The sequence below is a fragment of the Zonotrichia albicollis genome, chromosome 20 (assembly GCF_047830755.1).
Source record: "Zonotrichia albicollis isolate bZonAlb1 chromosome 20, bZonAlb1.hap1, whole genome shotgun sequence".
Taxonomy (NCBI): Eukaryota; Metazoa; Chordata; class Aves; order Passeriformes; family Passerellidae; genus Zonotrichia; species Zonotrichia albicollis.
Window position 1 is genome coordinate 3,113,957 of NC_133838.1, and position 15,514 is coordinate 3,129,470.

Below are 15,514 nucleotides of genomic sequence, written 5' to 3' on the forward strand. Positions count from 1 at the left end.
AATCGTAACCTCCCCTGCAGCATCCCAAAGGCGGACTAACCAACTAATAATAGATTCGTCAGGTTGTCGGCTGTAATCCTTTCTTAGGCCTCTGAGGTCCTTCAGAGAAAAGGAGTCAATATTGGCTCCAGATTCTGTGCCCCTTGATGTGGCCTCTGATTTTGGTGAGGGTCCTTCTTCTGCATCATCGTCATCATCCTCCACCTTCCGATCGGTCTTGCCTTTACACTTTCCACCTCTTGTATTAGCTGCAACAGCCATGGTTTGGGGCCTATTGTCTGATTCAGCTGCTAGCCTGGAGCCTGGGATGTTAGCTGCAGCCTGGGTCACTGGGATAGTAACTAACTTATCTCCCTGTTCCCTTTCTGCTATCTGCTGCTCCACAGTATCTAGCAGAGTACGGTAAACAAACTCCAAGGCCCAGCTCACTGCAGTAATCCTTTCTTCCTTAGTATTACCATGGCACTTCTCCCTCAAATACTTTGCCAGCTCGACTGGATTCTGAATTTGATCAGATGGAAAGTCCCAGTCTATAGGATCAGAAAATTCCTTTAAAGTCTGGCCCATATCCTCCCATTTCCCACTCCAGTCAAGATTTTTCCTGCTTTGTTTTACTCCTGAATCAGGAGTCTCTCTAACCCCTCTAGAAATCTCAGCTTTCATTTTATATACACTCCAGACAGTATAGACAAGGCTTAATAAATTAAATGCCAGAAAGATGGTTTCTTTCAAACTCAGGGGAAAGTCAGTATTTTCTAATAGAGATGTCAACAATTTGTAGGAGAAGAAGGAAGACAAAGGCTGAAAAGCCCCTTCCTCTTCTTCTCCCCAAACAAACTGAGTACACAGCCATGACAACAATCCATACATTCCTGAAATAAAGTCCAGCATTGTTATCCGACACATCATCACATAAGGCCAGCACAACATAAGGCCATCAACATAAGGCCAGCACAATGATTATTCTGGTTAGTGCCCCCCGCTTACAAAAGCTACTTATTAGGGACAACATCAGAGCTATTTTGGGGTAAGGAAATAACCCTAGGGACCACAAAGGTATTAAAACTTCAAAAGCCCCTAGGGACCAGAAAAACCGGCAAGCTTCCACTCCAAATGACATTATGAATCACCAATATGCCCACAAAACAACCAAAACCAAAATATTATTGTTATAGGTTTTTTTTCCACTCTTTTTGGCCTCCGACTTTCCCGGCCAACGCACCAAAAAGTATACTGTCCTAGTTTAGGACAAATTAGGGGGAAATCTCAAAAAGGGAGCCCCCCCCAAAACAAAACAAACCTCCAACCACCCCTCCTCCAACACCAGGTTCGGGAAGGAATTCCTCGGAGGAGCAAAGTGGAAAACAAAACCTATTTATTTACAAATAACAAAAAGAACACTCCCCAACACAAGAAAAGAAAAGGGACCAGACTGTGTTGTGAGGGCGCCGAGCTTCTGTCGCAGGCTTCGGGTGTCCTGGAGCTCTCAGGCCAGATCCGGAGCCGGTCCAGTATCTTCAGGGGAGGGTAAGAAAGAGAGAACAAAAGAAAAGGGAAAAAAAGAAAAAAAACCAGCGCAAAAAAAAAAGCAGAAAGCAAGCAAGCAAGCAAGCAAGCGGCTAGCCAAGCCAAGCAGCAAAAGCCCAAAGCAAAAGTGCCTGGGCACACCCCACACCCCCCCCCCCTCTTCCCCATCCGGCCACAGCAAGACGGCCGGGGGGGGGGGGTGGAAGGCACAGCTGCCAGACACAACACACGATATGGGGATAAAGGCTGAAGGCTGTCACCCCACGACAACTTTTTACTAACAACTTAAATACCACTTTTCTTTCAACTACTTACACCCAAAAAAACCCCTTTTTCTCACACTGCTTGTCAATACAATCCACCTCCCTCCAAGGAGATATGGTAAGGCTTAAAATGCACAATCGACATTACCTATACTTTCATTCATCTACATTCACTCACTTTTATTTCTCATTCACTTTCACATATTCCTTCACACTCTCAAGACAGAAAGTGGATCCTTATTGCTAGAAAATCACAGGTCCTTGTGGCCCCCTCTTTCGCTCTGGGGTTGACCTCCAGGTCTCAGTGTCACCAGGCCCCCGAGAAGGGCCTGACTCTGCTGCCTCTGGCGTCCGTTCCCCTGTGAGGCTGTCTGCATGTCCTTCACACTCTTCAGCTACGGCCCCCTCACACACCCAGGGAACGCCAGCTTGGTTCGCAGGTCACTCACTCCTCTTCGGCCCAGAAGCCCCCACCTACCCGGGAGCTACAGCCTGGTGTGCAGGTCACTCACTCCTCTTTCCACTGCCTCCCCCTTCCCACCTGCCTGGGAAGTTGAGGCTGACTTTGTGTGGGTCTCACTCACACACACCACAAAACAACAATAAGGTACCTTTTACTTTCACATCACCTATTACAAGTTTAGGTGTTACTGGCCAGTCTCAGTGCTATTGGATATCCCTCAACCCAGCTGTGTTATCCAAGCCAAAATGCTCTGGGGCAATTATTCCCTCAGTCCTGCCATGTTGTCCAACCCCAGATGCTCTTGGGTATTTTTCCCTAAATTCAGCTGTGTTGTTCAACCCCAGATGCTCTTGGGCATTTTCTGTCCCTCAACCCAGCGGTGTGGTACAACTACAGATGCTCTTGGGCATTTAATTTGTTTTGCTGTGTTGTCCAACCCTGGATGTTCTTGGGCATTTTTTATCCCTCAATCTGGCTGTGTTGTTCAACCCTGGATCTTGTTGGGCAAAAATTTTTCCCTCAGTCTAGCTGTGTTGTCCAACCCCGGATGCTGTTGGGTAAAATTTTAATCCCTCAATCTAGTTGTGTTGTCCCACCCTGAGTGTTCTTGGGCATATCCTCACTCCGACAGAATTCTGCTCAACCCTGCTCTTGGATGCTCTTAGAATATAAATCCCTCAACCCAGCAGGTTTTAGGGGCCCCTCCTGTCCCGTTTCCTAGTGGATTGGGTGAGGAAACCTTGCTGCCTACCTCCGAGGGGTCCAACCCCTCCCTGAGACCCAGTCCCAGTCACCCCGGGGGGTTCTTTCACTCTCTTATCACTCGCTTTGTCTCTTTACTGGCCGTTTTTCTCGCGAAAAGAGGAAAACGCAGCATGGGAGACTCCTCACTCACTTGGCAGGTCTGGGACAACCAGCCTGCCTCTCATTCACACACATTCATCCCCTCCCTGTACCTGCCCCCCGCCCGAGAAATACTTACCAATCCTTTTTCCTTCCCGGGTTCTTCGTGCGCACTACTACACTTAGGGGACCAATTACCGCAGTTGTAGGGAGCCTTTTTTTTCCTTCTCTCTGTTATATTGCCTCCTTTTGTCCACAGATCGTAACCTGCGTCTGTCGGTCACTTCAGGGGAAACAAAGCGAGGCTGCCAAATAGGGCAGGGCGTGCCTTCCCCACTCTGACTCTCCTAAAGCACAGGCAGCGAGGTGTTAGCAACCATCCTCTGCTACCAAATTGTGAAGAACGCCAATCGGTTGTTTTCAAAATTTAAAAGTAAAAAATATGGTTATAAAAATAGTAACACAATTAGAGTAATAACAATTTGGACAAATTGAATTAGGACAATACGAGATAATAAAAACAAAGAATTATGGACGTCCGGGTACCTTTTTCTGGGCATCACGAGCCCAAAAAAGACCCCTGCTAACAAAGGACTAACCATTAAGAACAATAGCCCGTTGCATATTCATACACTTCATACATGATGCATAAATTCCATTCAAACACAGGATTCTGTCTGGTCAGTGTCAGCTTCTTCCTTCTAATCCTAACAGCGCCTCCAAGGTGGGAAGAAGTTCATTTCTTCTGATAAGAAGGCAATAAATTCCCTTTCTCTGAAAGATTTAGGTGTCCTGTGGCTGCTATCTCGCTGCAAGCCCTTTCTGTTAAACAAAGCATCTTACATAGCATAGTTTCTGTTTTAACAATTTTTATAACCTAAAACTATATTTAACATAGTACTTAAGAGAATTAATACAGCATTTCTTTCTAACACAACACATATAATATTCATTTTAATATTTGCAAAAAGCCAATCATAAAATACATGCATTTTTCACAGGGGGGTTTCAGGTAGCTCTGGGGTGAATTTTGGAGGGAAATGGGGGGGTCTGAGAGTCCTGGGGAGTTTTGGGGGTCTTGGGGAGGGTTTGGGGGTCCAGGGTGATTCTAGGCCAACCCTGGGGGACTCTGGGGGGTTTGGGGTTCGTGGAGAGGTCTCGGGGGAGAATTGGGGGTCCCGGGGGGTCCCAGGCCCACCCTGAACCAAGGTCTGGGGGTTTCAGGGGGAGGGGGCACCGCAGGGGTTCCTCCCCCCCCCCCCCCACCCGTTTTTGGAGGGTCTCCCATGGTGCCCCCTCCCCAAAAAGCTCTGAGGGCCCCCTGAAGTGGCTGCTGTTCCACCGGCCGGTGCCCCCTGATCCAGGACAGCCCCACTGAGTCTGGCAGGTTCTGGGGGGATTTGTGGGGATTTTGGGGTTTTGCGAGGCTGTTTGAGAATTTCAGGGTGGCTTTTTTGGGCTTTGGGGGATTTTGTTAGGAATTTAAGGGGAATTATTGGGGGTTTTTGGGAGAATTATTGGGTTTAGAGATGCTTATGTGATTTTGGGGGGTTTTGTTGATTTGGGGGGTTTTGGATTTGGGGTGTTTTGTTGGGGTTGTGGGGGTTTTGGGGGGGAATTTATTGAAATTTTTGGGAGTTTTATAAAATTTTGGTGAGTTCCACTGGGATTTTTGGTGTATCTCTGGAGTTTTTGAGGGTTTTCTTATATTAGTCCAGTCCCTTCCAGTATGATCCAAAGATGGCCCCACTGTGCTCCCAGTCCCTGCCAGTAAGAGCCAGTTGTGCTCCACATGGTTCCAGTTGCTCTCTTTCACCCTCATTTGTTCCAGTCCCTCCCATTACACCCTCCCAGTATGTCCCAGTATAGCCCAGTTCCCTCCAGCATGTTCCCAGACACTCCCAGTTGCTCCCAGTTGGGTTTTTTGGGGGATGTTTGGAGAATGAAGCAGTCCAAGGCTGAGCGGAAAAGGCCCCTCGGGGGGACATCGGCGGGTGCTGGTGGCGGCTGCCGGCAGAGGCAGCCTGGAGGAGCAGAGCCCTGTGTGCCGCAGGAGCCCAAAGTGGGGAGCCCAGAGAGGGGGGAGCGCCGCCATGGGCGGGAGCCTCAAGAGCCTGGAGAGGGGCAGGGGGGACTCCTTGGAGCCGCTGCAGCCCCGAGCAGAGAATGAGGGGAGAAGGGAGCCCGGGAGCCCAAACAGCCCCGGCATCCCGAAATGGGGAGAGCGAAGAGGGGGGAGCTTTTGGGATCGCTGGGACTGCCAGCAGCCTTGGCAGGGCGGGCACCGAGGAGAAGGGGGACCCCCAATCTAAGTGTGACCCCCTGCAGCTGGGACGGGGGGAACCCTTGAACACCCAAAGGGAGGGACCAGGGACAGGGAACTCCTGGGAGGCTTTTCCAGGGCTGAATCTGGGTGTTTGGAAGGTTTTTGTGAAGTACAGATGGCCGGTGACTGGTAGAGATGGACTTGGGCAGAGGGACCTTCAAACTCAATATGCTCATCCCTTGTTTTCCCCAAACCAGGATTTCCCATTGCCAACCCCTGGGAGTCTGTGAGGAAGATGCCCTGGGACACTGAAGCAGGTGAGGAGGAAGTCAGTGCCCCTTTCCCCTCTGTGCTGCTCCGTAGCCCAGCCCAGTATGGCCCTGGCTGCAGCTCAGCCCTGCGGGGAATCTCCTTGCCCTTGCCTGTGGCACAGACGCAAATCCCATCCTGTCCTTGTCCTTCCTCCCCCAGAGCAGGAGCTGAGCATGGAGAGCAGGGGGAACAAATGCCCGCAGCAGAACCTGGTGGAAGAAGCCATTTTGAGCGGCTCCATGGCGCAGGAAGCCAACGGGGAGGAAAAGCGCCGGAGATGCCGCACGAGGAGGGGCTGCAAATGCAGCTGGCAGGGATCTGAGGAGGAAAGAGACAGCCTGGGCTGGGAAGGTGGCCAGAGATCAAGCCAGAGCTCTGAGCTGGTGCTCCATGAACAGCTCCATGATGGGGAGAAGCCCCACACATGTGTGGAGTGTGGGAAGAGCTTCAGGTGGAACTATAAGCTCATTGAGCACCAGAGGACCCACACTGGGGAATGGCCGTTCGAGTGTGGGGAGTGTGGGATGAGCTTCAGCCGGAGCTCCCACTTGACCAGCCACCAGAGGACCCACACTGGGGAGAGGCCCTACGAGTGTAGGGAGTGTGGACAGAGCTTCAGGCAGAGCTCCAGCCTGATCAGCCACCAGAGAACCCACACTGGGGAACAGCCCCATGAGTGTGGGGAGTGTGGGAAGAGCTTCAGCGGGAGCTCTGACCTGATCAAGCACCAGAGGATCCACACTGGGGAACGACCCTACGAGTATGGGGAATGTGGGAAGAGCTTTAGGGACCATGACACCCTGATCAGGCACCAAAAGATCCACACTAGGGAGAGGCCTTACGAGTGTTCCGAGTGTGGGAATAGATTTCGGTTCAACTCCCATCTCCTCCTGCACAATCTGAGTCACACAGAGGAGAGGGCCCTCTTCTGCCCTGAGTGTGGGAAGGGATTTAAGTACAACTGCCAACTCATCACCCACCGGCGCATCCACACAGGGGAGAGACCCTACAAGTGTAGAGAATGTGCGAAGAGCTTCTCACAGAGCTCTCATTTGACCCGACACCAATACAGCCACCGATAAGGGAAGCCCTGCTAGTGCCCTGAGTGCAGGAAGAGCTTCGTGCTCTGCTCCAGCTCCATCCCCCACTGGAGGAGGCACTTGGGGCACAGCCCTGGTGACCCACTTTCCCTGTGATCCATGTTGGGAACACACCTGGCTTCTTATTCTTTTGGTTTGGCCTTAATTTTCTTGTCTTTTCCATCTCTTTGCAGTCCAAAAGTGAAGAGGGATCAATCTTTCACCTCAAAACCACTCAAATCATACTGAAAACAGGTCAATCTTAACACAAAAGGGCTCAATCCTACCTCAAATTGCTTGTTCCCACCTCAAAATCTCAATCCTATGCCAAACTGACTCCATTCCACAGGTACCAGGGTGAGATGGGGTTGGAAGGAGATGGGAGAAATGGGATCCCAATTTGGGAGCGATAGGATGGGATGGGAGCGTAGGAGCGATTGGACGGGGATTGTGTGGGGCAGGGTGTGTGGGATGTATTTGATAGCAAATAAAACTCTCAGACTTACTGCTTTCTCTCCCGTTCATGTTCAGTCCGTTGCAGTTCTGTTTGCAGAGCGCCCCCTCACAGTTGCCGCCCTTGGCCTGAGCCTGCCCCTTTTCCCTCAGGGTTCCCGCCCTTTCCCTGCCCCCTTTCCCCTCATGGTTCCACCCTTTCCCTGTCCCCTTTCTCCTCACGGTTCCGCCCTTTCCCTGCCCCTTTTCCCCTCATGGTTCCACCCTTTCCCTGTCCCCTTTCCCCTCACGGTTCGACCTTCGGGAACAGGGGAGGAGGAGGAGGAAGAGGCTGAGCGGCAGCAGAAGCAGCTGGAGAAGGGGAGAGGGAACCCTGGAGTCGCCGCAGCCCTGGGAGCATCACCCCCCATCCTGCAGGTGCCCGGGGAAGGGGGAGCTCGGCCCAAACCTGCTGGGGGGTGCCTGGGTTTGGGATTTTTTTCAGGGGAAGTTTGGAGCTGGCAGGGCTCCAAAGCCGAGCCACAGATGGCCCTCGGGGGGACATCCGGGTTCCCCAGGAGGTGTTTTTGGAGGGTCCCAGGGCCAGCAGTGGCTGCTCCCAGTATGAGCCCAGTCCCTCCCAGTCATTCCCTATGATGATGCAATTTGATCCCAGCACAGTCCCAGTTCTTCCCAATTTCATCTAGTGTGTTCCCAGTTCTCCCAGTTGTCCCTAGCATAGTCCTAGGCACTCCCAGTATGATCCCAGTCTCTCCCACCAGGTCCCTAGTCCTTCCCACTTGCCCCCAGCGTGTTTCCAGTTTCCCCAGCACATTCCCAGTGGCTCCTAGTCCGGTCCCAGTCACCACCCATATGGGCTCAGACACTCCCAGTATATCCCAGTTGCCCTGAACATTCTCATAGTCATTGCCAGGCACTCCCAGTTACCTTAGGGTGGTTCACTTGCCCCCTGTTTTATCCCAGTTGCTCCCAGTTCCTCTAATTATGTCCCCTGTTGGCTCCCAGCATGGGCCTGGTAACTCCCAGTAACCCCCAGTCAGGGTCCAATCACACCCACTCTGATCCCAGTATGATTGTAGCCACTCCCAGTATGATCCCAGTCACTTGCAGTCTAATTCCAGTTGCTCTCAGACACTCCCAGTACGATTTCAGTGCCCCCAGTGTTATCCCAGTTGCTCCCTGTCAATGCCAGCATGACCCCAGTAGCCTCCAGTATGATCCTAGTGTCTCCCTGTCTCTCCTAGTTTATCCCAGTTGCTTCCAGCTTGTTCTCAGTCACTCCCACTTCTTCCCAGTTGCTTTCAGCATCATTCCAGTTGCTCCCAGTCAATCCCTCCATCATTCCAGTCCCTCTCAGAGTCATCCCAGTTGGTCCTAGCATGGGCCCAGCTGTTCCCAGTGTGCTTCCATCACTCCCCTATGGTTACAGACACTCCCAGTATGGTCCCAATTGAACTCAGTTGTCCCTGGTATAGTCCCAGTCACTCCCCATATGATCCCAGTCCCTCCCAGCATGGTCTCACTCACTGCCAGTTACCTGCAGTGTGGTCCCAGTTCTCCTCAGCATGGTCCTGGTTGTTCCTGTGTGGTTCCAGTCATCTCAGTATGGTTACATATTGAGAGTTTTTGCAGATTGAGGAGTTTTTGTTAGACAATGCCCATATTCAGCCAAAGCACAATCCAGCCTGCTTGTACTAATGGACAATGGACACATGCACAAACAATGAATAATGGACATATTCAGAAATTGGGTTGGTATATCCTTGAAAGAGATACAAGAAGAAGAGTCATCAGGACTCAGCAAGTTTGTCAGCAAGCTTGGGAAAGTAAGAAAAAAGTAAGTAATGGGTGGGTGTCGTGGGTTGACTAAATGATGCTTTTATCCCCAATTGTCTCATTCTGTTTATGCTGAATAATAAGTTGTACACCTTTAAGACTTGTTCCAGAGAGTGAAGGGGGAGAGAAGAAGAGGCAGGTTTTTTTCAGACACTGCACTCACTTCTCCACATTCCTGCTCTGGACTGTGTTGTCTGTGGATGGACAGACAGCGGGACAGAGCTCTCTTTTGCTTTTAGTTAGTTTAGCTAGCTGAGGCAAAGGAGACAAAGAAGTTCCCTGGACTGTGGGTTTTTTCCCCTTTTCTTTGGAGCTGTTCAAACCTGCTCTGGACTGAACACCAGAAGAGCACCAGCAGCTACATCTGTGGCCACTGGGCCAGGCCTGGCCTGCGACATTTCCAGCACCAGAGGGACTGATCAGAGACTTAGTGAGCTGAGCTGCAACCCAGGGAGGGGACTTTCTCAGTTTCTCAGTCATCTCTTTTGGAGCGGCAAGGGGTTTTATTGTTTAATAAACAGGTTTTTCCACCTTTCTCCAAGGAGGTATTTTCTCCAGGACCGGTTGGGGGAAGGGGCTGATTTAATCTGCTTTGCTACTGGAGCCCCTTTGGGATTCTCTTCCAAATTTGCTCGGAACCAGGACAAATACATCTATTGGTGCCCAATGCATGGCTCAAGAAGGTGGAAAAAAGCTCTATTGATTGTATGTTGGTTGTGCTCACTCTCTAGTGAGTTAAAGCAGTCAGTAGCCATGTTGCTTGAATTCCTAATGTCTCTTGGGGTGGAGGCCTTCACGTGGTTCTGGTCTCTAGAGCTTTTTGAGGTTTCAATACCTTTCTGGTCACTAGGATTATTGTCCATAACCCATAATTTTTATGGTAGTGCGGCACGGATTGGAATAGCTGTTGTGCAGGCCTTGGTGATAATGATTTATAGGGCATTTACAAAGATACTGGAGTCTGTTTATGATATTTATGGTTTATGGTTTCTTCGTCCTACCCTGCATCCCAGTTCCAGTAGTATGTTTTGGGAATTTATTAGTAATTGCACCCAGTTTGTTAGAGGAGGAGCAGGGAATGAGGCTTTCCAGCCTTTCCTTTCCTTCTTCTCCTTTGAATCTGTTATGCCACTTTTTGAGAATGTTCAGTTTCCCCTGAATGTTAAAGAGACCATCTTTCTGGTATTTAATCTGGTATTTAATCAAGCTTCCTCTATATGGTCTGCAGCTTCTCTAGAATGAGGACTGAGATATCCAGAGGAGTTGGTGAGACCCTTGTCCCAGAAGCAGATGCAGGCGTGAAAAATCCTAAGTGGTGTGGAGAATGGGAAAATACAGGCTAAACCCTGAAGGAATATTCTGATCCTGTAGACTGGGATTTTCCACGGGAACAAATTCAGAACCCAGCTGAGGTGGGGAAATACCTAAAAACAAAGTGCCATGATCATTCTAAAGAGAAAAGGCTCATTGCAATAAGCTGGGCCCTGGCCTATGCTTATCCCATTCTGTTAGATACTGTCGGGTAGCAGACAGAGGCAGGGGGGCAGGGAGATAAATCAGCTATCCCAGTCAGGCTACAGCCAACAGCCCAGGTTCAAAGCCAGCAGCTAAACCAGATAGTGAGCCTAAGCCAGCAGCTAAACCAGACAATAAGCCTCAACCAATGGCTGTTGCTACCAGCACTAGAAGTGGGAAATGCATGGACAAGACTGATCGACCAGTGGATGATGATGATGATGATGATGCAGCAGGAGAAGGACCCTCAATGCCTCCTGACATAAAATCAGGAGTCAAACCAGCAGGCGCAAGATCAGAAGCCAATATTGAGTCCTTTTCTCTGAAGGACCTTTGTGGCCTACAGAAGGATTACACCTAATGACCTGATGAATCCATAATTAGTTGGCTGGTCCGTCTCTGGGATGCTGCAGGTGAGGCTACAATTCTGGATGGCACTGAAGCAAGGTATTTGGGATCCCTGTCACAGGATCCTGTCATCGACCAAGGAATGATGACGGGGACTACTCCACACAGTCTCTGGGCACGGGTCTTGGAAAATGTAGCACAAAGATACCTGTGCAGATGATCTCTATATGCAACAAACCCAGTGGAAGACCATAAAGCAAGGGATCCAACACCTGAGAGAAATGGCAGTGGCAAAGATTATCTTCTCAGATGATGTAACAACTAGGAACCCAGACTTGGTACCATGCACGTCTGTGATGTGGCGGAAACTTGTACGACTTGTGCCACATGAATATGCTTCTGCCTTAGCCATAATGAAGTGGGATGAGAGGGATGAGACTGTGCTGGATATGGCAATGAAGCTCTGAGCATATGTAGATGCTGTGCATGGCCCAACACATGCCAGAATTGCAGCAGTAGAAACATGTCTGCAGAAATTAGAGGACAAGATAGAGGAGAATCATAAGAAGTTCAGAGAGGAGATTAAAGAAGACCTTCTCCAAATCTCAGCAGTACAGATCAGAGGTTCTGGTAGCCAACACAGATGTTACCCCGATGGCAAGAGAAGGTACACCCCACGAGCTGAGCTGTGGTTCTACCTGCGTCATTGTGGAGAAAACATGAAGAAATGGGATGGAAAATCTACTGCTGCTCTGGCACAACGGGTGCATGAACTGAAGGAAGCCACCAGAAGGAAAGCAGCTCCAGTTGCCCATAGCCGAACTGCCAGGTATGATGATGATGATGACATGTCCGATCCCCTTGAAGGAACATCCAAGACATATGCCCAGGGAAAGAAAGATAAGAAGGCTTAGAGGGGCCCCGCCTCTAGCCAGGTAGAGGCCAGGGAAAACCGTGTTTTCTGGTCTGAGTGGATTCGTTGGCCTGGCACATCGGAACCACAAGAGTACAAAGCTTTGGTCGATACTGCTGTGCAATGCACATTAATCCCATCGAGACATGTGGAGACAGAGTCTGTTTCTATTGCTGGTGTGACAGGGGGATCCCAGGATTTCACTTTGGTGGAAGCTGATGTGAGCCTGACTGGGAATGAGTGGAAGAAGCATCCTATTGTGACTGGCCCAGAGGCCCCATGTATTTTGGGCATAGACTTCCTCCGAAGTGGGTATTTCAAAGACCCAAAACGACTCAAGTGGGCATTTGGGATAGCAGCTGTAGTGACAGAGGGCATGCAGCAACTGAACACCTTGCCTGGACTGTCTGAGAATCCATCTGCAGTAGGAGTCCTGACGGGAGAAGAGCAATAGGTGCCAATTGCCACTTCCATAGTGCATCGACGACAGTACAAGAACCACTCGAGATGCTGTGATGCCCATCCATAAGATGATCCAAGAGCTGGAGAGCCAAGGAGTGGTCAGCAAAACTCACTCACCCTTCAACAGCCCCGCTTGGCCTGTGCACAGGTCTGACAGAGAATGGAGGTTGACTGTGGACTATTGTGGCTTGAATGAAGTGACTCCACCGCTGAGCGCTGCTGTGCTGGACATGCTGGAACTCCAGTACGAGCTGGAGTCCAAGGCAGCAAAGTGGTACTCCACTGCTGACATTGCTAATGCGTTTGTCTCCGTTCCTCTGGCAGCAGAATGCAGGCCTCAGTTTGCTTTCACCTGGAGGGGCGTGCAGTGCACCTGAAACCAACTGCCCCAGGGGTGGAAGCACAGCCCCACCATCTGCCATGGACTGATCCAGGCTGCACTGGAAAAGGGTGAGGCTCCAGAACACCTGCAGTACATGGATGACATCATTGTGTGGGGGAACACAGCAATGGAAGTATTTGAGAAAGGAGAGAGGATCATCAGGATTCTGCTAGAAGCCGGCTTTGCCATCAAGAAGAGAAAAGTCAAGGGATCTGCTCAAGAAATCCAGTTCCTGGGAGTGAAGTGCCAAGACAGACGGCATCAGATTCCCACTGAGGTCATCAACAAGACCACAGCTATGTCCCCACCAACTAGCAATAAGGAAACGGAAGCTTTCCTGGGTGCCATAGGTTTTTGGAGGATGCACATTCCCGAATACAGTCAGATCATGAGCCCTCTCTACCTGGTTACCTGCAAGAAGAATGAGTTCCACTGGGGCCCTGAACAACAACAAGCCTTTGCCCAGATCAAGCAGATCGCTCATGCAGTAGCCCTTGGCCCGGCCAGGACAGGACCAGAGGTAAAGAATATGCTCTACTCTGCAGCAGGGAACCATGGCTTGTCCTGGAGCCTTTGGCAGAAGATGCCTGGGGAGACTCGAGGCTGACCACTGGGATTTTGGAGTTGAAGCTACAGAGGGTCCAAAGCCAACTACACTTCCACAGAGAAGGAAATCTTGGCTGCCTATGAAGGAGTCCAGGCTGCCTCAGAGGTGACTGGCACGGAAGCACAACTCCTCCTGGCACCCCGACTACCGGTGCTGGGGTGCATGTTCAAAGGCAAGGTTCCTTCCACCCACCACGCCATTGATGCTACATGGAGTAAATGGATTGCTCTGATCACACAGCGTGCCCGTATAGGTGAACTGAATCACCCTGGGATTTTGGAGATAATTACAAACTGGCCAGAAGGTGAGAACTTTGGTCGGAATGATGAAGAGGAACAAGAACCAGTGACACGTGCGTAAAAGGCTCCTCCCTATAACCAACTGCCCCCAGAAGAAACACGCTACGCTCTTTTCACTGACGGTTCCTGTCACATCGTAGGGATGAACCAGAAGTGGAAAGCAGCCGTATGGAGCCCCACACGACAGGTTGGACAAGCTACTGAAGGAGAAGGTGGATCAAGTCAACTTGCAGAACTCAAAGCTGTTCAGCTGGCCCTGGACATTGCTGAGAGACAGAAATGGCCAAAGCTCTATCTTTATACTGATTCATGGATGGTAGCCAATGCTCTTTGGGGCTGGCTGGAAAGGTGGAAAAAGGCTAACTGGCAGCTTGGGGGAAAACCGATCTGGGCTGCTGATGAGTGGAAAGACATTGCCTCTCAGTTAGAGAAGCTACCTGTGAAAGTCCACCATGTGGATGCTCATGTCCCCAAGAGTTGGCTAATGAGGAACACTGAAACAACGAGCAGGTAGATCAGGCAGCAAAAATGGAGGTGTCAAAGATAAGACTTAGACTGGCAACATAAGGGGGAGTTGTTCTTAGGTTGATGGGCCAATGATGCCTCAGCCATCAGGGCAGAGATGCCACCTAAAAGTGAGCATGAGACCGAGGGGTGGATTTAACCATGGACAGTATTTCTCAGGTCATCCATGACTGTGAGATGTGTGTGGCCATCAAACAGGGCAAGTGAGTAAAGCCCCTGTGGTATGGTGGGCGGTGGTCCAAGTACAAGTATGGGGAAACCTGGCAGATTGACTACATCACACTGCCCCAGACACGCCAAGGCAAGCGCTACGTTCTGACCATGGTGGAAGCCACCACTGGATGGGTGGAGACCTACCCTGTGCCTCACGCCACTGCTCGGAACACCATCCTGGGCCTGGAAAAGCAAATCCTGTGGAGACATGGCACCCCTGAGAGAACTGAGTCAGACAATGAGACCCATTTCAAGAATGGCCTTATCAACACCTGGGCCAGGGAACATGGTATTAAATGGATATATCATATTCCTTATCATGCACCAGCTGCCGGAGAAAGTTGAATGATGCAATGGACTACTTAAAACAACCCTGAAGGCACTCGGCGGGGGGGACTTTTAGAAATTGGGAAATGAACCTAGCAAAAGCCACCTGGTTGGTCAACACCAGAGGGTCCATAAATAGAGCTGGTCCTGCCCAGTCTGAACCCCTGCACACAGTGGGTGGAGATAAAGTCCCTGTTGTACACGTGAAAGGTATTTTAGGAAAAACTGTTTGGATTACTCCCACTTCAGGCAAAGACAAACCCATGCATGGAATTGTTTTTGCTCAAGGACCTGTTTGCACTTGGTGGGTAATGCAGAAAGATGGAGAAAGCCGTTGTGTGCCACAGGGAAACGTAGTCTTAAGTGAGAACTGTGTGTAAGGTTTCATTGTGATGCAGATGGAAATAGAATAAGGGGTGGATAATGTTCCAGATTGCAAGGCAAGATGTATTCTATTACCATCTGTATGGCAGCTGTCTTTTGTCAAGTGGGCAGTTTGCCTTATCTCTCTTTCTGAGCACTCACTCCCACTCCTCCCTCGAGAGGAGACATCTGCTGAGAACAGGCTATTGAATGTCACTGCATGACAACAGGCTATTGAATGTCACTGCGTGACTGATAAGAACTATAACATCCCACTGTGAGATGCTCTGCCCAGAGGGAGGAGCCAAGCATTGCTACCCAGATATAATCCAGAGGTTTTGAGACACCAGCACGGCTTTCTCCACTGGATTCCCCAGAGGAACAGCAGCTCTCTCTTCTTCTACTGGATCTTCAGAGGAAGAATACATCCTTCTCTACAGATCCCCCTTGCTCCAACAGAACCACACCTGACACTTCAGGAGGGCTGCAGCCACATTTCCAATTGGATTGCCACCAAC

The 15,514-nt window shown here is 50.3% G+C and overlaps 1 protein-coding gene across 1 annotated transcript in view; it reads left to right on the plus strand.

Moving 5' to 3' along the window:
- The window catches only part of LOC141731339 (uncharacterized), a 796,170-nt gene that overhangs the window by 366,263 nt on the left and 414,393 nt on the right, over positions 1-15,514 (plus strand). The window contains exon 11 of the mRNA XM_074555958.1: positions 6,026-6,697. Coding sequence (XP_074412059.1) covers positions 6,026-6,697 — 672 coding nt within the window. The remainder of the gene's footprint in view (positions 1-6,025; positions 6,698-15,514) is intronic.